Source organism: Pituophis catenifer, unplaced genomic scaffold, assembly GCF_029215685.1.
Source record: "Pituophis catenifer annectens isolate HBS135680 unplaced genomic scaffold, rPitCat1.0.hap2 SCAF_1, whole genome shotgun sequence".
Classification (NCBI taxonomy): Eukaryota; Metazoa; Chordata; class Lepidosauria; order Squamata; family Colubridae; genus Pituophis; species Pituophis catenifer.
The window spans coordinates 163,999,492-164,023,401 of record NW_027256881.1 but is presented as its reverse complement, the minus strand read 5'-3'; the positions used below and the strand labels follow the sequence as shown (position 1 = coordinate 164,023,401).

General features: G+C 36.8%; 1 protein-coding gene across 1 annotated transcript in view; it reads right to left on the bottom strand.

Moving 5' to 3' along the window:
• The window catches only part of COL6A3 (collagen type VI alpha 3 chain), a 107,373-nt gene that overhangs the window by 46,140 nt on the left and 37,323 nt on the right, over positions 1–23,910 (bottom strand). The window contains 16 exon segments of the mRNA XM_070933159.1: positions 874–936; positions 1,321–1,356; positions 2,320–2,370; positions 2,696–2,758; positions 3,865–3,927; positions 6,849–6,911; positions 8,064–8,126; positions 9,183–9,218; positions 11,393–11,446; positions 12,369–12,434; positions 20,010–20,072; positions 20,446–20,499; positions 20,624–20,668; positions 20,804–20,830; positions 21,438–21,509; positions 22,937–22,990. Coding sequence (XP_070789260.1) covers positions 874–936; positions 1,321–1,356; positions 2,320–2,370; positions 2,696–2,758; positions 3,865–3,927; positions 6,849–6,911; positions 8,064–8,126; positions 9,183–9,218; positions 11,393–11,446; positions 12,369–12,434; positions 20,010–20,072; positions 20,446–20,499; positions 20,624–20,668; positions 20,804–20,830; positions 21,438–21,509; positions 22,937–22,990 — 873 coding nt within the window.

The following is a 23,910-nucleotide window of genomic DNA, read 5'->3' as shown; positions in this document are numbered from 1 at the left end:
AAGAGCAACAAAGATGATTAGGAGACTGGCGGATAAAACGTATGAAGAATAGTTGCTGGAATTGGGTATCTCTATTTTAATGAAAACAAGGACTGGGGTGACATGATATCAATGTTCCAGTATCTGAGGGGCTCTGACAGAGAGGAGGGAGTCAACCTATTTTCCAAAGCACCTGAAGGCTAGATAAGGAATAATGGATGGAAACCGATCAAGGAGAGATGCAACCTAGAAATAAGGAGAATTTTTCTGACAGTGAGAACAATCAACCAATGGAACAGCTTGCCTTCAGAAGTTACGGGAGTTTCATCACTGGAAGCTTTCAAGAAGAGACTGAACTGCCATCTGTCAGAAATGTTGTAGGGTCTCCTGCTAGGACGGGGGGGTTGAACTAGATGACCTACAAGGCCCTTCCAACTCTGTTATTATGTTATACATTCACACACACACACACACACACACACACACACACACACACACACACAATCTAGTGAAAAGATAGGGCATCAATGCACATATCACAGTATATGTGAATACAGGCAATGTAAAGCATCTTGACCAGCCAATTACAAGTGAATGAAATCAATGCCTTCTAGCTCTCCAGGTAGGAGATCCTTCTAGTATTTACAATAAAGTAGCAATACCAACTCTGCAATGATATTTAAATAAGTACTATTATAAAAGATAAGAATAACCCATCTCCTATTACACTGCTAGGATGATACAACTTTCACTTTGCTATCTTTCTTCTAATTAAGTACACCATAGCTCTGCCAATAATTGTTACAAAATGACATTTAGAACAAAGAAAATCATTGGGGGAAAAAAGATGCAAGAAGGGAGTCTTATTGGAGTCAGAGGATTAAATGGCATTACCCGTTCACCGCTGCTTCCTTTGGGGCCAGCTTTACCATCATCACCATGATCTCCAGGTACACCCTAATCCAAAATGAGAAGCAGAGCATTTACTCTCTAATAAAGATCACATAGGAGTTAAAGTACTCTACAAAAACTAGAAAGTGTTTTATTTATTTATTTTTATTTTTTTATTATTATAACATAAAATGACATTACAAGACATACAACATTTATATATATACTCTCTTAACAGTTAAATAAAAATAGGGGTGAAATGTAAAAAAGGAAAAAATGAATATGTCAATGTATAGAAAATATAAAGTCAATATGAGTCTTAATAAATACACTGTAATTAAAAGAGAAGGGGACAAGAAGAAACTGGAATAATATAAAGGGAAAAGCAGGAAAATGTAAATATTAGAAGAAGATCATCACGAATTAGCTGTTAGAAAGTGTTTTAAATACCCGTAATCCTGGGTATCCTGGGAAACCGGGTTGTCCCTGTGGAGAAAAGAAATTGAAGTCTTAGAATCTGAAGAGTTGGCTTCCTCCCACCTCCCACCTCCCCTGATCCCTTTTCTAGTTATTATGGGTATCAACAGAGGCACTATTGAAGATTTTGTTCTGCTGTAAAACCCAACTGATCAGTATAACTCTTTGGAAGAGTCGCTGAATATAATAATAAAGGCTGCATGGGAATTCTGTGCAATTAAATTCAGGGAGCTTTCAAAAAAGGGAATCACAAATCCCAAAGATATGTTACTTTGACACTGAGGATGACTCAAATCAGACCACAGTCCTTATAATGAAGTTTAATCCTTTCCCCCAAGCCAGGGGTGAAATTCAGCTGGTTCTATCGGCTTGGGTGCACCGGTAGTGGTGGCTGCGGGAGGCTCCACCCACCCATGTGGACGTCATGATGTTGCTTTTTTGTAATGATTTTATGCCTCTTTGCATGCGCGAACAATGGTGCATGCACATTTGCAAACCGGTAGGGAACGTAAGTGAATTTTACCCCTGCCCCAAGCTCATTGTTCCAAATACTCAAAACTTTCTCATATGAGTGTGTTAAAAAAAACTACTTCTACTGGCATCAATTAAAAATTATCCATAGAATTGAATTATGCAAAGGCTCTGTGGAGAAGAAAACTTACTTATGAAGAGAAAAAAACCAGAAGGGCAGCTTGCAGACTACAGAATTTATATTTCATTTATTTTGCCTACTGAACAGGTATGGGGAAGAGAAGGAAAGTCCAAGGAAAAGTAGGGTTGAGACATGGACACAAAAGAGCTTGGAAAAAAATCAGAGATATTTCAAAATTGGGTGTGGGAGGGTGGGTGTTGTTATTGCTAAGGAAGAACAAAAGAAAACAGGCAGTCTTGAGTTAGAAGGCAAGAGACTACTGTATGGATTAAGGAAATTTTAGATATTTTTATAAGTCTAAAAAATGATCCTAGACATACTGTTCTGCCTTTAGGTCCTTCCTTGCCAACTCCATCTCGTCCATCATCTCCCTACAAGATGCAAAGGCACAAATCAAAATAAGCAACAGTCCTTGGATCCTGAAAAATCTTTTTGCATCTTTGCTGTACCATAATGGGCATTACATTTTAAACAATTTAGTGCTAAGGAAGTTCTTTCAACTACAGGAGTGGATGGAACCCTGTGAAATGGTTTGTAAGCCATCTGAATGACCTGGAGGGAACAATCAAGGTTTCCAATAAAGAAACATGTGAACAGTGTTTTTGATGCTTTAACAAGAAAATGTTGATCATCCCTGGAATCTGTAAATACTTGCTCTTTGAGTACTGAGTAATACTGGTTCCTAGTAACACTCACCATTTCTCCTCGGGGGCCAGGAGGACCAATGGGCCCCTTTGGACCAGACTCACCAGCTTCACCCTGAAAAATTTATTTGAATGTATCATGTAAGATATACACACAGGGCTTACAGAATAGTAGTATTAGCAATAGCAATAGGCTTATATACCATTTCATAGTGCTTTACAGTCCTCTATAAGTGGTTTAAAAAGTCAGCATATTACCTCCAACAATGACAATGTTAAACTAATATTAAACAAATCTTAACAACCAAATATAAAGTAACAGTAGTCCAGGGAGTAAGTATTATTAGAGTCCCAAAGGGGCAGCAATAAAGCACTTCCTCAAAGTCAATAGTGGAGGACCTCAAGGGGAAAGCTATTCCACAGAAATGGGGAGCCAATGAATAAGCCTGTCTCTGGAATCCCTTTCTCCTGACAGCCCACAGGGAGGAATCCAAAGCAACCATTCTTGGATTAAGCGCAGAGGATGGACAAGTTCTGCTCAGAGAAGATGGTTCTACAGGTAACAGGGCCTTGAGCCATTCAAAAGTTTAAAGGCATTGCAGTCAAACACCTACTGAGAGCCAATATAGCAACTGCAGCAAAGGTGTTATCTTGGTAAGGCAAATTTCACCTGTCAGCAAGCAAGCTACCACATTTTGCACCCACTGTAATCTCTGAGTAGTCTTCAAAGGCAGTCCAAGTAATGTGTGTATTACAGTAATCCAACTTCAATGAGGTATTGTCACCAAAGCTTCCCATTCACAGAGAAACACAACTTGTGAACCAGCTGAAGCTGCTCCTTCAAGCCGATCTCTGAGTTCAGGAGAACTTCCAAGTTGCTATAATAGGAGTGATAAAGAATCCAGTATTCTTTGAGTAAATGTCAACCATTAAACTTATGTTTCCCAATGCACTTTTAAAATTAAACAAGATACAATATGCTTTTAACATTCCAATGGGAAAGTTTAATGATATTGCAATCTCAAATTACATATTTAAAGATTTTAACAATATTCTTAGTTTCTATAGACATATTTTTGAGAACCAGCTTGATGTAGTGGTTAAGACTGGAAAGATATATAGGAGGTAGTAAAAACAAGGTTTATTTCAACTGCCACTATTTCTGTCATTTAATAATGACAGAACTAATAATTATTAGAGCTATTTTTTAAAAAAACTGACCTTTTTACCAAGAGGACCAGACCTACCACGCTCCCCAACAGCTCCAACTGGACCACCAGCACCCTACAGAAACAAGAAATTATAGGATGGACATATTAGTAACTGAAAAATGGATGGAAATTATCATTAAAGAAGGGAAAACCCCTTAAACATATAGAAGAACAAGCCTTGCTATGAAAAAACCAATGTGGATTCTACAAAAGTAAATCTTGCCTCATCAGCCTTCTAAAATGTTCTGAGATTTCCACAATAGGCCTGTGAATGGAAGCAAGCCTGCATAGATTTGTACAGAATTTCAAAAAAGCTTTGACAAAGTCACTTAGCAAAAACTCTTCAGTAAACTTTGCTTTCATGGAATAAAGATACTTGTCCTTTTATGTATTGTTGAATGATTAAAAATGACATGCAAAAATTAGGAATGAACAGGCATTTTTTTCATTGCAGAAAATAAAAAGGAAGGTCTTTCATAAATGATACTGGCTTGGGATGCCAGACTGTTTAAGGTAGTGAGAATCAAAAGAGATGGTAAAGATTTCAAAATAACTTGTTAAATATGTGAATTGTTAAGTTTATAGCAAATCAAATTCTAATCAAACTAGGCAACAAAACCCTAGCTTCATGTCCACACTTATGAGATCTGCCTGTAAGTAATCATAAAAAGGATATTGAGTAAATAATAGGTAGCTCAAGAGGTTGACTCAATGTGCAGCTGCCATGAAAAAGGCAAGCTCTACACAAGAGATAATCAAGAAACTGAAAATAAAACTGCCAACATCGTAGTGCCCTTATACAAATGCATGATGCATTCTCATCTAGAATACTGTATACAGTTCCTATTGTCACATATAATCTTACTTATTATTTATTCAATGTCTATAGCTGCCATCTCAGTCAATGACTCCAGGCAGCTTGCAATTCAAAAAGATATTAAAACACTAAAAACACTAAAAACAATACAATAAATATACACAGCAGCCAAGATACTTGGTCAGTTAACAATACAGCCAGGAAACAGGGCCCTTGATACATTCAGTACCCCAGGCTTGGGAACATAGACAGGTTTGCAGGCCCTTACAGAAGGCTAACAAGATTGGAGCCATTCTAATCTCCAAAGGCAGGATGTTCCATAGAGCAGGAGCCACTGTGGAAAAAGTCTGCAGCTGGAATAATACAGCTGGAAAGGATATATAGAGCAAGAAAAATTGTCAGGGTGTTCGACATATTTCTGAAACTAGAAATATGTCGAATATGCTAGAAAATTTGCAACTCTTTGGCTTAGAAAACAGGTGACTATGACATAGACCAGTGATGGCTAACCTTTTTGCCGTTGTGTGCCAAAAGCAGGGGGAGCATGGGGGGTCGCGGGTGCGTGTGCGTGTGCCCACATCCATAATTCAATGCGCCCCGCCCTCCCGCGCATGCGCACGTGACCCCCCCAACACTTCTTCCTGCTTTTGGCACGCGATGGCACTGTGGACCCGGTAGGCCCATTTTTCCCCCTCCCCAGGCTCCAGTGGCTTTCTAGGAGCCTGAGGAGGGCAAAAGCAGCCTTCCTCATCCACCTGGAGGCCTTTCAGAGGCAGGAAACAGCCAGTTTCCCGACTTCCGGTGGGACCGGAAGGCCTGAAAATCAGTTGGCCAGTGCGCGCATGCGCGCTGGAGCTGAGCTAGGGCAACACTTGCGTGCCCACCAATATGGTTCCGCGTGCCACCTGTGGCACCCATGCCATAGGTTCGCCATCATGGACATAGACTATCAAAGTCTATGAAATCCCATGCGGTATAGTGAAAGTGCAGTAGGAGGACTTCTCCCTCTTGCCAATCATGAGCTCCAGGAGTCCTCCAATGAATGGAAATTCACAATAGGAACTTGGTTGTTTATTTCACAAAAAGGAAGTAGTTGATTACCCAGGGTTATTTTATTATTATTCGATTGTTGCCAAAAGCAAGGCAATGGCTGTTAATTTGATGGCTTTAAAAGAGGATTGGAGGAAATTTTGTTACTTCTGGTTTGGGGATAGGAGGCCTCCAAATGCTGGTCCTTGTTATTGCTCACTTACAGAGCAAATTCTCTTAAAACCACAAATAAAAAAACCACTGGGGCATTTGGGGCTGATCTAATTTTATAAGTAATCAAGATGTCTGGGGCTGTGACCTGTTTTATCAGGAAAGATGCCTGACAACCTCATAGCCACAAAGGCCTATGCAGATACTGCTTTTTGTTGTGCTTCCTGGCCATAGGGCCAACTCAAGTGCCTACTGGGATTATGAAATGGTTCTGCAGCTCTTGTTAATGAGAAGTGCTATCTAGACTTCTTTCCTGCCAGGATGAAAAGAAATTGACTCCCGACAGGATCCATAATAAAAAATATTTTCTACTCCTAGTAACTAGTCTCACAGCTGTCTAATATTAAACCACTCCTAAGGTTGCCAGGTGTCCAGTATTTGAGCGGACAGTCCACTTTTTTCACATTATGTTCACTATTTTTTTTCACAAAATAGTGGACATTTTTTTTATTCAAAAGCTTTATGATTGTATATTTTTTAATATTTCTCAACGTTGTACTGAAATTAAAGAATTATTCCTTAAACACAAAGAATTGATCAAAGCTGCGCAGTCAAATAAAAAATACACACAACAGCAAAGTAAAATGTAATTTAATATTTTACATATTATTATAATATATTTGATGTTTTGAATTTTAAGTAAAGTTTTGAAGTGATTATTTTAATACGTGTTAAAATGTTTGTAAGAAATTATATAATTTAATTGTAATTTTTTTAAAAAAATTTTACTACTTAACCACCACCCCTCCCCGCTTGTCCGCTATTTTTTGGAAGCAGACCTGGCAACCCTATCAGTCACACTTCTGATGATGACTGAATTTCTCAAAAGACAATAATCACTGAGTTTTCTCCATCTAAGAGTGTTTATAATTTGCTCTTTAACAACATCCTTGATGAGAAGAAAGAACTAATTTTACCCTCGGACCAGGGAGGCCAGGCTCTCCTTGAAGGCCAGGGATTCCAGTTGTGCCAGGTGGTCCCTATACAAATAAGGAAAATTAAATATTTGAAGCAGAAAAGTTCTGATACAAAATTGGTGCATTCTTGAAATAAAGGTTTATTATGAACTAATAACTCCCAAAGCCACAGTACTATGTTATCACTGAATGCACAGAAATGAATGAATTTACAGTTTCCCATCTATCAAAAAAAAAATTCCTCACAATTGCATCACAATAGAAGATAACATAATATAATACCCAAAGCCCTACCTTCATTTAGTATGCACGTAGACATTTGCATCAATCAGATATCATGCCACTGGAATATGCGTAGTATAAAAGACTACACCCATTATTTTTACAGTGTTTCCCATGTGGCCTGGCAATTCTATTACATTCTTAACATGGTTAGTTAATATTCTTTAGAATTAAGAAATGCATTCAGTAAAGGGTTGGACTACATTACCTCTAACATAACCTCCAAGTCTATGAATCTAAATTATCTGAACAGTAACACTCCTAATAATTTCAGATGACAATGTTATACATACACACATATAGAGAGTCAAAAAAATCCAACAGTTGTTGTTGAGGACTGGCAGCTTTTAATCTCCTATATGTTTTTGAGGGCTTACATTCATCATCTTTTGCAGGGCTGTCAAAATCCTGGCTTTTGGGCCGGATGCGCTGTGCACTGGCCATGCCCACCCCTTGTTTAGCAAAGGGGGGGGAAAGTCCCGATACATCACGTGACGCTGCCATGATGACGTGAGTTTGACACCCCTGATTTTTTGGATTCCTGATTTCTAATTGCACAGTACTGAACTTTCTTATGTTGATTTTTTTAATTCTATTTAATTTCATTTTATTTATATAAAGAGTTGTATAATATTATCCATAATCTCCTTTTGTAGCCAGCTTTTTCTTAGGTACTGTTTTGGGGAGATCTGGACATAAATTAATACCATTATTATTTGACAAGTCAAGATAATACTTGATGGTTTTGATACAATCAGAAATAATCTACAAAAACTTTTTGCAATTAAACTGATAGCAATAAATTAGTTAGAAATTTAACCAATAAATTACTGTTGAAATTGTTGTTGCTTTTCCTGCAACCTCTGTCCTCCTCCACCCAATGTACCCCCAATGTCATTTCCTTACTTTTGAAAATGAGTTGCAAAAACTCACCTGGGGACCTTTAATTCCTTGTTCCCCATTAAATCCTGGTGAGCCAAGGGCACCTTTATTTCCCTAAGAAATTTAAAAAATTGAATGGAGAGACAGACAGACAGACAGACAGAAGCTTTTATATAGCTACGGTTTAATAAGACAGACTGGCATTTGTAAGATTTCAGTTAAAAGCTGCATTCTTCTTTGCATTTCCTTTGGGCATGAGGGTCAAATGGAACTAAGTTCTGTCAGTGGATGGAACATCTTTCAGATGCAGCCATTTACATTACTTGAATTTTAAATGTATTTTTCTCTGGGATTACCCATATACTTGATTAAAAATCTCAGTCTCCTTAAACATTTATGTCTACAAAACTCATGGACAGATGTGGGCCAGTCAGAATTTCAATCATTCTGTATTAACCTAATTTACAGAGTTGCTATGAGGATACAGTGCACACAAAAATCATGTACTGTATGCCTATAATATTATAATGAGGTTTTTTTGGCAGAAGGGTAGAATAAAGATGGGGATCAGGGAGATATTGCAATGACTCCCTTCTTGCAGCTAACATCGTCGTCTCTGTTTCCAAGCTTTTCATTGTTCTTTATTGTTTTCAGTGATAACTGTTTTTATGAATTTATTGATTTTTCTTTTTAATTCACTGTTGTACGCTGCCCAGAGTCACACTGTTGTGAAATGTGAAGCCATATAAACATGATAAATAAGCAAAGACTAAAGGTCTTGCTTATTACAATTTCATAAGCAGTTTTTGAAATAAATATTTGTGAAATATATCTATTATGTACATGCATGGTTTATACTTGAAAAATAGTACATAATTTGTCCCAGAAAGGATTCTAAAATGGTTGTCTATCTGAAGCACACAGGTGGGCTGAGTAAGTATATTCTTCTCAACAAATTCTCCTAAATGCAAAGCTATTTAACAACTGTGAATTTAAAAAAACCAATATTCTATATTTTTCATTTTTTCAACTTTTATAAAGATATTACTTAGATTTGGCTATCCTCACTTCTCCTGCTATATGTGTATACAATATTTATAATATATATTATATTATATATATAGCACGTAACACAAACACACATCATGTAAAAACATAATAAATACTTACTTTGATACCAAGTGGTCCTCTTCTGCCAAGTGCTCCCTTGAAATAAATATATAATAGCCATTAACTGTTATGCAGAGGTATCACTAGAAAAATATTTTTTCTCTATTTTGGTAATTACCTATAGCTTTTTATACTCTGAGGATTTTTTTTCTGGTAGATACTCAAACTGAAAATATATATCTTTCAACAGCTAAATGCTATAGAAAACAGAAGATTCAGACTTCAAGGTGTCTTAATTCTTAAGATTTTAAAAATCTTACTTATAATTATTTTTATGTTATTTTATCTTTGTAAACACTAACTTCTATTTAGCAAGACCAAGCAAGAGATTTGGTGTGTTTTCCCTCTCTTCTTCACCAGCTGAGATGAAAGCTCAGCAACTGACTCTGTCTTGGCAGATGTCTTTGTTTGTACAAAGGAGTGATTCCTGGTTACAATAAATGGGCTGCTGGTTCCTTTTAATCGTATTAATAAAACAAACATTAACACAAGACACCAAGGTATGTCCAGAAAGTATCCACATACCAAAGTTCAATGAATTTCATCATTCTAACCGAGCTTAGAATCTTTGTATTTTTAAATATAACATGAGCTCAATATTAGTAACAGATAATATATACAGATACTAAACAGATAATCAAACTAACACCATATAAGTAAAGTTTGCAGTTAAACACTATCAACACAAATGTCATACACAGAACTTGTAGAATAAACGAAGCAAAGTATATATACAGCTTATCCATCTGCTCACATTAACTATAACTTCCCATAACAATCAGAAAGACATGTGCACACCAGAGGTGGGTTTCAGCAGGTTCTGACCAGTTCTGGAGAACCAGTAGCGGAAATTTTGAGTAGTTCAGAGAACCGGTAGTAAAATTTCTGACTGGCCCCGCCCCCATCTATTCTCTGCCTCCCAAGTCCCAGCTGGGAGGAAATGGGGATTTTGGGAGGAAATGGGGATTTTGCAGTAACCTTCCCCTGGATTGGGGAGGGAATGGAGAGTTTACAGTATCCTTTCCCTGCCATGCCCACCAAGCCACACCCACCAAGCCATGCCACGCCCACCAAGCCACACCCACAGAACCGGTAGGAAAAAATTTTGAAACCCACCACTGGTGCACACACAAAGCAACAATAATTTCTTCAACAATAATCTTCTTCTGTCTTATAAAGATAATGATAAAGATACCATAGAATCAAGCTCAGCATCTTGTGACTAAAATGGGAAGAAATTTGAATATGTTTAACTTCTATGTTTGCCTCAATGCTCCACTGATGTAACATCCCACTGAGTTTAAATTAACAACAGCAGGAACATGACTGATCCCAGTTGTCAGAACAGTCAGAAGACACAAAAAAAGAGTGTTTTGTTTCCATTGCAAAGTCAGTATATTTTGTGATAGACGTTTTGTGCACATTCTGCCCCAGCTCTAGGTCTATTTCTTAACATGAAGGAAAGCACTGAGAGAATCTTCCCGCCTTGATTATCATTACTACTTAAACATAATTTTGTAGCAACTGCACATAGCCCCATTCCAACCAGCATCCTTATTCCCCATTTCCCTTCTGGAATCAAGATATGTACATCTTCATCTGAGATTGTTACTTGTGAAAGTAAGGGTTCTTTCTTTCTTTTATCACAGGGACAAAACTATTAATGCCACTAGGCTATCTTTCCTAGTTCTCTGTCCAGTTCAAAGTTTTGCATCACATTAATTCACGTCACCTCTAATCAAAGCCAATGAATTATTCAATATTTCATATTCAGACACTTAATCAAGGGATTCTACACGAGCTTCTCTTGAGTAATGCAACTCTATTGACAAAAGTGCAACACAATTAACAGTCTTTATTGAATTCTTTTCCCATTTATTATTTTCCTCTTCTCCCCACTACCTACCTCGGTTTGGTTTAGTAAATATCAAAATATTAGAAATTAAACAAATACATTAGCTTTTAAAGTGTGAATCTCAGCACAAATCCCATACAATTATGGAATCTTACCTAAAGCGTTCCTATATTATTCTAAATCATCCATGAACTAAATTTGATAATGCATAGTATTCAAACATTTGTCATATACATACATACATACATACATACATACATACATACACACACACACACACACACACACACACACACTCTATTATTGTAGAAACTATGTTATTAGCAAATCAAATAGCAGGGAAAATTATACACACATCTCTTCCAGCCCCTCCTGCGTCACCTCGTGGTCCATCTCTTCCAAGTTCTCCCTGTAAGAATACAAAACACTGGAATTGCTTATCACTAAACAAGAGACATATGTAAGTTACAACAGGACAATAAAAACATTTTAGTAGAAAGTATTTTTGAAATTTTCTCTTTTCTTCTTTTAAATTAGGTTTGTGTTTTTGATATGAATGGATCCTGGAATGGGGTAATTGAGAAAGATTCTGACCTCACTTCATTCCAATTCTAGAACTCAATTAAGCTCTGGTGCCAAAAAATCTTTCTTTTTTTCATAAAACACTATAATGAGGAAATAAGGTAGGATTTATATTGATTTTCAAAAACTGGCTAAGTTTTCTCTCAAACTAGAGAGATTTTAGGGCTCATGCCATCATTAATTCAAATAGAGTGTTTTATAGGATGGAAAAACTTGAGATGAGAAATTATTAGTTTTATATTTTACCCAGAATAGTCTCCTTATTGATATACTAAATTATTATATTATGTTGTTTTCTGGATTGATCTGACCAGTTGATCTGACCTAGTGATTGATTTCATCTTTAATTGATTAACTTTTATTCTTCATCCCTCCCATTTCTATTATGAGAAAACCAAAATTGTCTGTAACAGAATAACGGAGTTGGAAGGGATCTTGGAGGTCTTCTAGTCCAGCCCCCTGCTCAAGCAGGAGACCATATACCATTTCAGACTTATGGCTGTCCAATCTTTTCTTAAAAACCTCCAGTGATGGAGCACCCACAACTTCTAAAGGTAAGCCGTTCCACTGGTTAATTGTCTCATAGTCTTGTGCAGCTTTACTTTTTTTTTGTTGGTAAGATAATTAGTCCAGTCAATAGATTGCATTAAATTCTCCCAAACAATTTCAACTGGATTTTGGAAGTTCTAGGACAGCCTCCCAAGCATCTCTGTCTAACCCTCCTACAAATCCAAGGATTGATATTTTACCGGTGGTCCAAGTTCTCCCTTTTCGCCTTTGGGTCCTCTGTCAGTGCTATCGGTTCCAAAAGTACCCTGGAAGCAGCCAGAGCAATGAAAAGCAAGCAGAGTGAGACAAAAGTTATTAAATGTTTATAACACAGTTTATAACATAGTGATGGATGTAGTTCAGAGAAAGATTGTTTTCAATCCTGACATATCCACAAAGCTCATCTTATAACCGAGGGCTTTCTTCATCTCTCAAACTTTTCTAAGTGCATGGGTGCATATTTAGGACACTAGACTACAGGAAGAGAAATCCTTACTTAGAAATAGACCTTGATACACAGACCTTGTTCACATTACTGAATGCTTTGACCTTGTTTGATAACTTCCTTCAGCTAAGTAACATATTTACATTGGGAAATAGACATGGAAAGATAACTTTAATGATTCCCTGGGCCTCTTGGAAAGATTCTGGCTTGCTTGGGTTTACAAAGCAGAATGATTTTCGGTTTAAATCTTTTATGGCCCAAAATTGCACTGACGAAAATTTTGTCTTACCCGTGGAATTTGGGGTACTGGTTGCTTGTATTCTATCCTGCACATAATTTAATATTTGCATGAAATGGAAAAAAAACTTTATTAAGAATGGATGAGAATTCTCGGGACGACTTCCGGTTTGCGAGCCTCGGCGACGGCGGTGTTTCTTTAAAGACCGCCAGCCCCGCCGCCTGTAGAGCCGCCCCGCGATCGAGGAGCGGCTCGAAAACTCCAAAATCTTGAAGATTGAAGGAGAAGAGATAGCAGGGTACAGGTTGAGCCCCTGTAACCCCCCAGGGAACTGTTTCTGGGGAGGAAACAGGCGTGGCTCCCTTCCAACCTGCTGAAACTCCGGGCGGCGTGGGACGTTTCTGCTAATTAGCAGAACAAGCCGGCAGCAGCAAACTCTTAAAGCGAAAGGAACTAATTTTAACAAACAACGGAAATATCAACTTGAATCCAGAAACTTGAAAACTGCAAGTATCAGTGCTTTGTTGACTTTCTAATTTAAAAGAGAAAGTGAGTGAGTGAAAGTGATTTGAAAAAAAATGGCGCCCAGCATTTGAGTTAACGAGCTAATGAAAGTGGATTTGTGAAGCTTTCCTGCTTTGTTACAAAGTTATAAAGCTGCTACAAAGTTGCTCTATCTAAAGAAAAAATTTCTTTTTCTAAAATTTGACTTTGTTTTACTTCAGCTTCACTTGATTAAATCTGGGGGACTTTTTTAGAAGCTTTTGTGGAAGAGGGAAAGGAAAAAGAACTTCCCTCTTTAGAAAAATTAGCTTACGTGGCACAATGGCTTCAAAGAAGCAGGAAGGGAAGGCATCAGGGGGGGGATCCCCCACACATAAACATCAAACGCAACTTCCCCCTGCTCAACAGTTACAAACTCAGAAAAAAGAAATTGATGTGGGAGATTTAAAAGACTTTATTTCTAAAACTTTGGATGAAAAATTTCAAGAATCTCAACAGGAAATAGATCATAAACTTCAAAAATCACATGAGGAATTTCTGCAGGAAATTAATGAAGTTAAAGATATGGTGAAGCAGAATCAAAATATGGTGACCAAAAAAATAGCAGAAGTGGCGTCTGGCCTGGCAAATTTTATTGGGAAAGTTGATTTTAAAGTTGAAGAACTCAAATTAGAAGTTAATGTTAGGATGAAAGATAATGACTATAAAATTGAAGAAGCTGATAATAAAATGCAGAGAATTGAAGATGAGATTGTCATGATACAATTCCGGGCGATGGAATTTGCCATACGGCTTCGGGGAATTCGAGAGGAGGAGAGACAGGACTTGAGACAAGTTTGCTCTGAAGCCCTGGCTAAGATCTTACAAGTTAACCCTGATCTGGTATTTCACAAAATAGATAAAATTTACAGAGTGAACTCTTGGGTGGCCAGACAAAGACAACTGCCTAGAGATGTGGTCATATATTTTACTGAGAGAGAAATTAGAAATGAAATCCTCCAAAAATCTTTTCACACCTCTGTACAAGTGGGGGGCTCACGACTTGTAATTTTTAAAGAATTACCTCCTAAAATGCTGAAAGCTAGAAAAGAATTTGGTTTTCTTGTTAAGGAATTGAAAGACTTACAGATACCCTTCCGGTGGGATGCGCCAGCTGGGATAATTTTTAGATATAAGGGAGAAGGATATCGATTGAATACTGTGGAGAAGGCACAACATTTTTATAGTACTATTCTTAAGGAAAGAACACCATCTCCACGTACATCTACAGTTTTGGAGATTAAGGAGAGTGAAGAGAGGCAATTGGAAGAACAGCCTAAGCAGGAATTAGAAAATGTGCAAGGTGCAGAAGGAGGTTTTCTGAGTGAGCCCTTGCTGGATTCTTCTCCAATTTTGGATTTGATTCAGTTGACTGAAGTTAAAGATCAACGTATAACTAGAGCTCAATCCAAATTACTTAAACAAAAGCAACAACAACAACAGGAAAGACAAGACAAGAAGGCAGCAAAGAGTACCCCACAAGAGAGTGGAGCTATGGGAGGAGCAAGATCGAAGCTCTTGGATGAACTTCAAATATTTTGCTCTGCGCTCCAGAAACAGGCCGATGACCCTTAAGTGTTTATCTTGGAATGTTAATGGGTTGAACTCAGCACAGAAAAGGAAGAAACTATTTACATATTTGAAACAATTTAATAATGATATAATATGTTTACAAGAAACGCATATTACAACTCAAGATCAGAAATATCTGATAAATTCAAAATTAGGAGTACATTATATATCTTCAACTTCGCAGAAAAAGAATGGTGTGGTTATTTATGTAAATAAAAAATTAACAGCAAAAGTTATAGAAGTAGATCAAGATGGTAGGTTTGTAGCAATTGAATTGCTTACAGCAAATGGTCAAATTCTTTTGATTGGAATTTATGCTCCCAACCAACAACAGGATTGTTTTTACAAGATGTTACATACTAAAATAGTGCAATGGGACTATAGATCTATTTTATTTATGGGAGATTGGAATGGAGTAATTGATTCTAAATTAGACAAAAAGAGCTTGGCAAAGTCTAGAATTAGACTACCGCAGACTTTTTTTGATTTGAAAGAAGATATGGAACTAAAAGATGTTTGGAGAATACATAATCCAAATGAATTGGATTACACTTTCTTTTCCGATAGACATAGATCCTTTTCTAGGATTGATTTTATCCTGTTGTCAAATGATCTACTTATTAAGACAAAAAGAACAAAGATTTTTCCAAGAACTTTGACTGACCATAGCCCTGTATGGATAGAAATTGAGATGGACAAGGTTGAGAGACGTTCTTGGAGATTAAATGAGAATTTGTTTAGATATGAAAAAAATACAATAGAACTTAAAAAGCATTTGAAAGAATTTTTTGAGATAAATTTGAATAAAGGTACCCCAATTGAAATTGTTTGGGACGCTAGTAAAGCTTATATGAGAGGGGTACTTATCTACATGAATTCTAAACATAGACTGTTCCGACAAAAGAAAAGATCTGAGTTGGAAATGGAAATAAAGAATAAGGAACAATTACTTATTAAAAACCCAACAGATGGCTATAAAACTTTTGAAAGACCAATTTCAAATGCTTATGGCGGAACAAGTTGCAACAAGTTTACAATACGCGAAGCATAATACATTTTGCAATGCCAATAAACCGGGCAGATGGTTGGCTTACACACTGAGGAAAAAACAAAGTATACGGACTATTGATAGTATTAACATTGGAGGGAAAGAAATTTTTCAACAAAAATTAATTAAAGAAGCTTTTGTGGATTATTATACTAAATTATATGCCAAAGAAGAGGTGCAGAATGGACTTATAGAAAAATATTTAAAGGATAAGAGAGTTACAAAAATTACTGATCAACAAAAGGAAAGAATGAATTATCCTATAACAGAGGAGGAGATAATAGCAGCAATTAAGCAGCTAAAAACAGCCAAAGCTCCTGGCACGGATGGTTTGACTGCAGTGTATTACAAAACTTTACAAGCTGAAATGGTGGAACAACTTAGAGATTTATTTTGCAATATTCAACAAGGGGGTAAAATACCCCCATCTTGGACAACTGCTTATATATCTCTGATACCAAAGGAACAAGTTGGTCCTAAAAAACCAGAGAACTACAGACCAATATCTCTTTTGAACACAGACTATAAAATTTATGCGAAGGTATTAGCCAACAGGTTGATGCCAGTAATCCAAAAAGTAATTCATGAGGACCAAGCGGGATTTATTGAGGGCAGATATATGAAGGATAATGTAAGGCAAGTAATAGACTTATTGGAATATCTTGATAAGAATAAACAGATTTCTGCAGTGCTGGTTTTTTTGGATGCGGAGAAAGCCTTTGATAGAGTGGATTGGAACTTTCTACTAAAGACTTTAAAAAAGATGGGCTTTGGGGACCAATTTATACAGTCGATCTCAGCAATTTATCAAGAGCAAAAAGCACAGATTATTATTAATGGAAGTTTGACGACAGAGTTTAAAATTGAAAAAGGAACAAGACAGGGATGTCCGTTGTCCCCACTTTTATTTATATTAACATTGGAAGTCTTGCTAAATACAATACGGGACTCAAAAATTTTGAAAGGTATAGTGATAAGGCAAGAGGATTATAGAATAAAGGCATTTGCAGATGATCTGGTTGTTACCCTATCACAACCAATGGAATCAATAATCCTGATGAACGACATTATACAAGACTATGGTAGAGTTTCAGGTTTTAAACTGAACTCAAAAAAGACTAAAATGATAGTTAAGAATATGACACAAGATCGTAAACACGAGCTTGAAAGGAGGGCAGGTTTTGAAATTGTACCTAAGGTAAAATATCTTGGAATTCAGGTTGCAGAATCAAATATGAAATTGTTTCAAAATAATTATGAGGTGTTGTGGCGAGAGGTTCAGAAAGACATGGAGACTTGGAAAAAGCTGCAACTGTCTTTACTTGGAAGAATAGCAGCAGTCAAGATGAATATTTTGCCAAGATTTCTGTTTTTGTTCCAAATGATTCCGGTGCTTAAAAGTGATAAACAACTGAAAGTCTGGCAGTCTGGTGTGAATAAGTTTGTCTGGAACGAGAAAAAGCCGAGAGTGAAATTGAAAATTATGCAAGATGTTCCAGAAAGAGGAGGCCTTAAACTCCCATACCTACAGTTATATTATGATGCAGCAGCTTTAACTTTAACAAGTGACTGGTTTGGAAATAAAAAGGCTGGAATATTGAATGCAGAAAGTTTTGATCTTGAATTTGGATGGCATGCTTACTTATTCTATGAAAATAAAGTGGATAAAGTATTTAAAAGTCATATACTTAGAGACTCCCTGATGAAAGTTTGGAAGAAGCACCGACTCAAATGGGATTATAAAATACCGCTATGGCTGGATCTTGGTCATACCTTGTGGAATACAAATATAATGTCACTCGGGGGGTTTTTATATAAAGAGGTTCTTTTTACAGATGCGGGCAGATGGCAGCTGAAGACATTGCAGACACTGTTGGACGAAGGGATTAATTTAACCTGGTTACAATATAATCAATTACAAATGAGATGGAAAGAGGACCAAAAAACTGGTATTATGTTGCATGAGGAAGAATTGGTTAGACATATAAGAGAGAAAGGTCCAATGCATATTAAAAGGCTTTATAATGTTTTGTTAGAAAGAGATTCAGAAACGGAATTAGTTAAAGATTGTATGATTAAGTGGGCACAGAATTTTGAAGAACCAGTGATGCTGGAAACTTGGGAAAAAATTTGGGTTCAGAATGTTAAATTTACACAGTCGCAAAACCTGAGAGAAAATTTTTATAAAATGTTTTATAGATGGCATTTAGATCCTAAAAAGTTGTCATGTATGTACCCTAATGTTCAGCCAAAATGTTGGAGATGCGAATGTTTGGATGCTACGTATTATCATGTATGGTGGACCTGTAGGAAAGTTAAGGCTTTTTGGATAAAAATTTGGTGGGTCATGCAGAATGTTTTGAAGAAAAAAATTCAATTTTCTCCACAATTGTTTTTATTGGGTATAGTTAAGGGTTTTACACGGGGTGAAATAAAACTAATATTGTATATGATAACAGCAGCAAGATTGTTGATAGGTAAATACTGGAAGAATGAAGCTTTGCCTACTATCGAGGAATGGACTTTGAAGATGGCCAGTTTTGCAGAGATGGCGAAGATCTCAGCGTATTTAAAAGATTGTTCACAAGAGACTTATGAATGGGAATGGAAAAGGTGGATAGAATATGTTCAGAACAAATACCAAACTAGAAAGTATCAAATAGCTTTTATTTGAAAATAATGTATTAGAAATATTTTAATGTAAAGAGACAAAGAGGAAAAATTATATAGGGGGAGGGATGGGTTCAGGTTTATTTATTAGTGTTATTAGTTATGAGTATGTAATAGGGAAGTCTGGGGGGGGAGGGTTAGGGAGGGTTAGGGAGGATGGGAAGTTTGGGGAGGGTGGTGGGGGGGTGAAAAAAGGGGTGAAAATGTAATTGTAAAACTTTTGCAATAAAAAAAAAAAAAAAAAAGAATGGATGAGAATTCTCATTGATTCAGATTATTTTTAGAAGAATTTATGCAGAAACAAATGTCTTTACGATCTAGATTTTAGTCCATGTATTGTGATGCTGAATTGGGATTGTTGCCTCTCTTTTCTGATTATTTTTTCCTGTTTAACTGCTATATGACAGTTATGTAATGAATCTCTCCTGGCAGCTTTGATAAGCAACCAAAATTCACAGATCTCTTAATAAATTAGAAAGAAGAAACTGAGAATTAAAAACATGAATGTGAAAGGGCGAAGATGCACAGGTTAGAACTCAAGATATGGTCAGAGGACCACAGGTGAAGTTTCAATTAAACTGATTTATTATAATTCATGCCTATGCCTAGGAATCTAGTCAATTAAGGATAAGGGTAAGCAGAATTCAAGAGTGATTGGACTTAGTCCATTTGTGGCTATGTAGAGATTCTAGGCTGATTCTGTTTTTACTCCACCTCCAGGTTCTACTACTCCCTTCCCTCTGGATATTGCCTCACTCATGACATTGTATTCTCCCAACTATTTCCAGCTCAGAGCAGATACAAGTTTAGAAATCAATAGCATACACCTTTGCAGATGTTTCATCTTGCCCAACTTCCCATTAAAGGGATTGGTCTTTACTAAACAGCCAATAGATTCTGAAATAGAGGAGACTGAGAAAAAAATACAACTGGACTGGTAGCACAGTTCTGAAAACAATTTCCTAGCCTCAGCATGTGCTTTGAAGTGTCCTGTACTGCTCTCCTGACCCCTGATTTTACACCCTTTTACCTCATAGACCTCAAGGTTTCAATAAGAGTAAAGTAATTGTTGCAAGTGTCAAGCTTACCCATTCTGATAGTTAACATCTTAAATCTGCTGCAATTTTAAATCTTTTTTAAATTAGTTATTACTAAAAGATTTTACATATATAATAAGTACATTTAAAAATATAGTAAATATGAAAGAGAAAGGAAAGAAAAAAAGATATAAAGAAAAAAATCTCTCTCCCTTTTTTCTTTTTTTCTTTTTTCCTGGAATTAGAAGTCTAAAGTATAGACATCTCAGTATCTTTCAACATATTTACCGGATTGCCTCGAAGTCCATGGTCACCTGGGTCTCCTATTTCTCCTTTGCTTCCTCTGCCACCCTATGAAGAAATAATTTCCGTAATATCAAAACCTTTGCCCATAACAATGGAATCCTGTAATTAATGTGACTTTCACCTTGCCCTGGCTGATATTTCTAGCAAGAGAATAACCAGAGAAAGGATACTAGACCAGCCATCTCCATTTTTCCCCCCAGTGAATGGCCTATTCAGAGATACAACTGGGCTACATTTTATCTCTGATTAGTCTCTCCAGTTAGGACTTTATTGAAGAAAACAAAAATATCTGAGCCTTTGCTGATTTCCCAAAAGTCTCTTGTAGCTCTATAACAAGCAATACATTATTTGGTTGTTTGGAGTTTTTTCTTTTCAATTTTGAAGTTTTGGAATAATAATTTAAAAAAATTACACTTACCTGTCTACCAGGGCTCCCCCTCTCCCCAGGAACACCTGGAAAGCCTCTCTCTCCCTGGCAAAAGCAACCAAATTAATTGTATTTATTAATCAAAGTGTGTTACTGAAATGAGTTCTAACCAGAAAGAAATGTTATTTCATGTTCTTTATTAGTCCAAAAAGTAACTCAAATGACTCACCTCTTCTCCGTCTATTCCATCAAGCCCATTTTCCCCTAATTCGCCCTACAGAATCAAAGAAAATAATTAATTATTATAATCTCAAAAAAGAAATACTGAGGTGAAATTGACAATGAGAAACGTATAAGACAAGGAAATGTATATTCTTTTTTCTTCCGTTATATTGAAATTGTTAAGTACCTTTTCTCCTGGGAATCCACGGCCCCCCTACAAAAAAGAAAGAATTGTCATTTATCTATTAAAATTTTATTCAATTTCTCAAAACCTACAGCTACAGAGGAAAATGAGCAGTCAAAAAATATTCAGATAATCATCACAGTTAGAATTACTTCCATTTTTCTATAAAATTAAGGAAAAGTTGGAATGGCCTCAAAATAAATAGAAGACAAAAATAAATAGAAAACAAAAAACAGCAAAAAAGATTGTTTCTCAATGAGTAAGAAAGTCTCAATTTATCTGTAAAGACCACAGTTTGATGCATACACTTTATTTTTTTAAAAAAATCCACTGAAATCTCACTGCCTGTTTAGGGAAGGTGTGTAGGCTATGATTGGTTAAGGTAAATTCAATAAATATATTCTGTTTCTAACTTCTGGAAACTTTCTTTTCTTACTCTCCTTTTCTTCTCAGAGCTTGCCTTCAACCACCAGTTCCCCACCCCACCCCCAAAAGTATTTGGACAATACTATTGAGTAATTTTCTATCAGATGCTATAATGTGGAAGTAGTGAACTAGTATAAACTGGATTGGTGTCTATTGAGAAGTCTATACAGTATGTGTTCTTCTTCTGTAAAGCCCAATTCTCTTCCTTTACCTTCATTCCCCTTTCACCTGGGCAGCCTTGAAAACCTTGGGTTCCATTTATCCCGGGGGGTCCACGTTCACCCTTTGACAAAAAAGAAAGAAGTATGAGAGTCAGCATGGATACCTCTTCAGTCACAAACATATTTCTGAGTGATGGCAGTTAAAGAAAATGGGCACATGAATACTAGAAAGGAAAGGAGATGTCAAATTCTGCAACAAGAATATTACATCGGATGTTATTCGAATATGGAACATTTCTATCATGCAGACAATCTATCATTCAGACAATCCTGTCAACTAAAAGTATACAGTTTTTATAATGCAAAACAGGTGATCAGTCCAAAGATCATAATTGATCCAGGGCCATTGGGATCCAGTTAACTTGCAATAAGCAAGGTCATAGGGTCTAACTTTCTTTCATGGAGGCAAATTTTCTTTTATATCCTTCATCCAAACACATGCACATGTGCCTGCTCAAAATTCAATCAAACTCCAGCATGGCAATGAGACATATAAAATGCAATACTAGAATAATGGACTTCATTCCAAAGCTTGTCTCAAGCAAAGATGTGACTCCAACCTCAATAGCAATGCTCTCAGAAATGTTTCCCAGCTAGCAATAAGCTTTAGAAAGACTTCTGTGTGCACAAATTGAAAATTTAAAGCCGGATTACAGTGAGGATTTTTGATACACAGTTCTGAGAGGACGTTTAGTGCTCTTCCTAACATCGACACAATCACAATCTGCCCAACACACGCCTCAAAAAATCCTCACTAAGAGGCTCCCTAGTCCTTGATTACATAGAGCAGGATGGAGGGAGTGCGGGAGTTTACCCATACCCGATTCCTCTTTGTTCTTTTCTTTTTTAGTGAAGTACCTTGCACTCTAGATGCAAAAGAATAGGATTATTGCCTCCTTAGTCATCTCCACTTGATTTCCATAAGAGAGAAGTTTTTTAGCTTAACATTAGCCTTTCAGCATTGGATAGTAGTGTTACAATGTTTTATATGATACCCTAATGCCCTGCTGTTTGTCCATGTTAAGAAACTGTGTAAATAGAGACACGTCTCTTAATGGCACATTTAATCTGGATGTGTATCTATATGTGTCTGTATGTCTGTCTTTGTGTGTGTGTGTGTATCTCTATACTGTATATATATTGTCAATACATGATTCCAGATTCACATGGAATATAAACGGCATGTGAAAACTCTAGATAAGGTTTGGATCTTTTGTTATTGTGTATAGCAGGTAAGAAAAGATAGCCTGTGTTTTAATTTATATATAGTATGGAAGAAAAAAGCAAAATGTTGCTAATATTCTGCTCATCATGAACCAAAGACTGTTGCAGCACTAAAGTTGTGGTACCATATTCCTTCCTTCCTCCTCCTCCTCCTCCTCCATCCCTCCATCCCTCCATCCATCTTCACAGCAAAAGTATTGCTGGTTTTCTTTTGTTTCCTTGCTACTGCAAGTAGAAGTTCAGCTGTTAAGAAACATTTACTCACCAGTCCACCTTCATCTCCTGGATAGCCTCTATAGCCATTTTCCCCTGGAATTCCCTTTAAAACACAGAGAACATATTTATACATAAACTTGAGATGAATATCCTATATTTAATCTTTAAGCCCAATTCTGCCTTTTTACAAAGAAAATATAGTAAGTCATTGCAATAAATATCTGAATATGATCTCAAAAAAGCTTGAGATTATACATAGACAGTGTGTGTGTGTGTGTGTGTGTGTGTCTGTGTGTGTGTGTGTGTGTGTGTGTGTGTGTGTGTGCATGTGGGGGGGGCGAGGGGGAGGACGGGACAGGGGGCGTGTATTCTCCCAGGTTAGGAGTCACAGCCCCAAACACTCCTATCACCACTGAGACCACTTTGGCCTTTACTTTCCACATCCTCTCCAGTTCCTCCTTCAGGCCCTGAAACATCTTCAGTTTCTCATACTATTTCTTTCTGATGTTGCTGTCACTTGGCACTGCTACATCTATTACTGCCACTGTCTTCCGCTCCTTGTCTACTACCATAATGGCTGGTTGATTGCCTAGTACCTGTCTGTCCATCTGGATCTGGAAGTCCCACAGGATCTTAGCCCTGTTAAGCTCCATGACCTTCTGTGGAATATCTTATCTGGGTTTGGGCCCATACATTGTGCAGATGTAAAATACAGCAACATGGTTGTGCCATTTAGTGTATGCTGTTCCTGCCTGCATCTTACATCCTGCCAGTATGATATTGGACTGTCTCTGGGGTCCCTCTGCATAGTCTGCACCTTGGATCCTGTCTAATATGGTAGACCCGTGCTTCGAAACACCTGATGCTTCAAGCCTTTTTCTTATGCTGCTATGATCAGTGCCTCGGTGCTATCTTTTAAATTTAACCCTTTCCAGCCACAGGTATGATTTTCTAATTTTATATATATTGAGAGCATTCATGCTATCTCACTCATTTAAAATTATATCTCTAATGCACAGATCA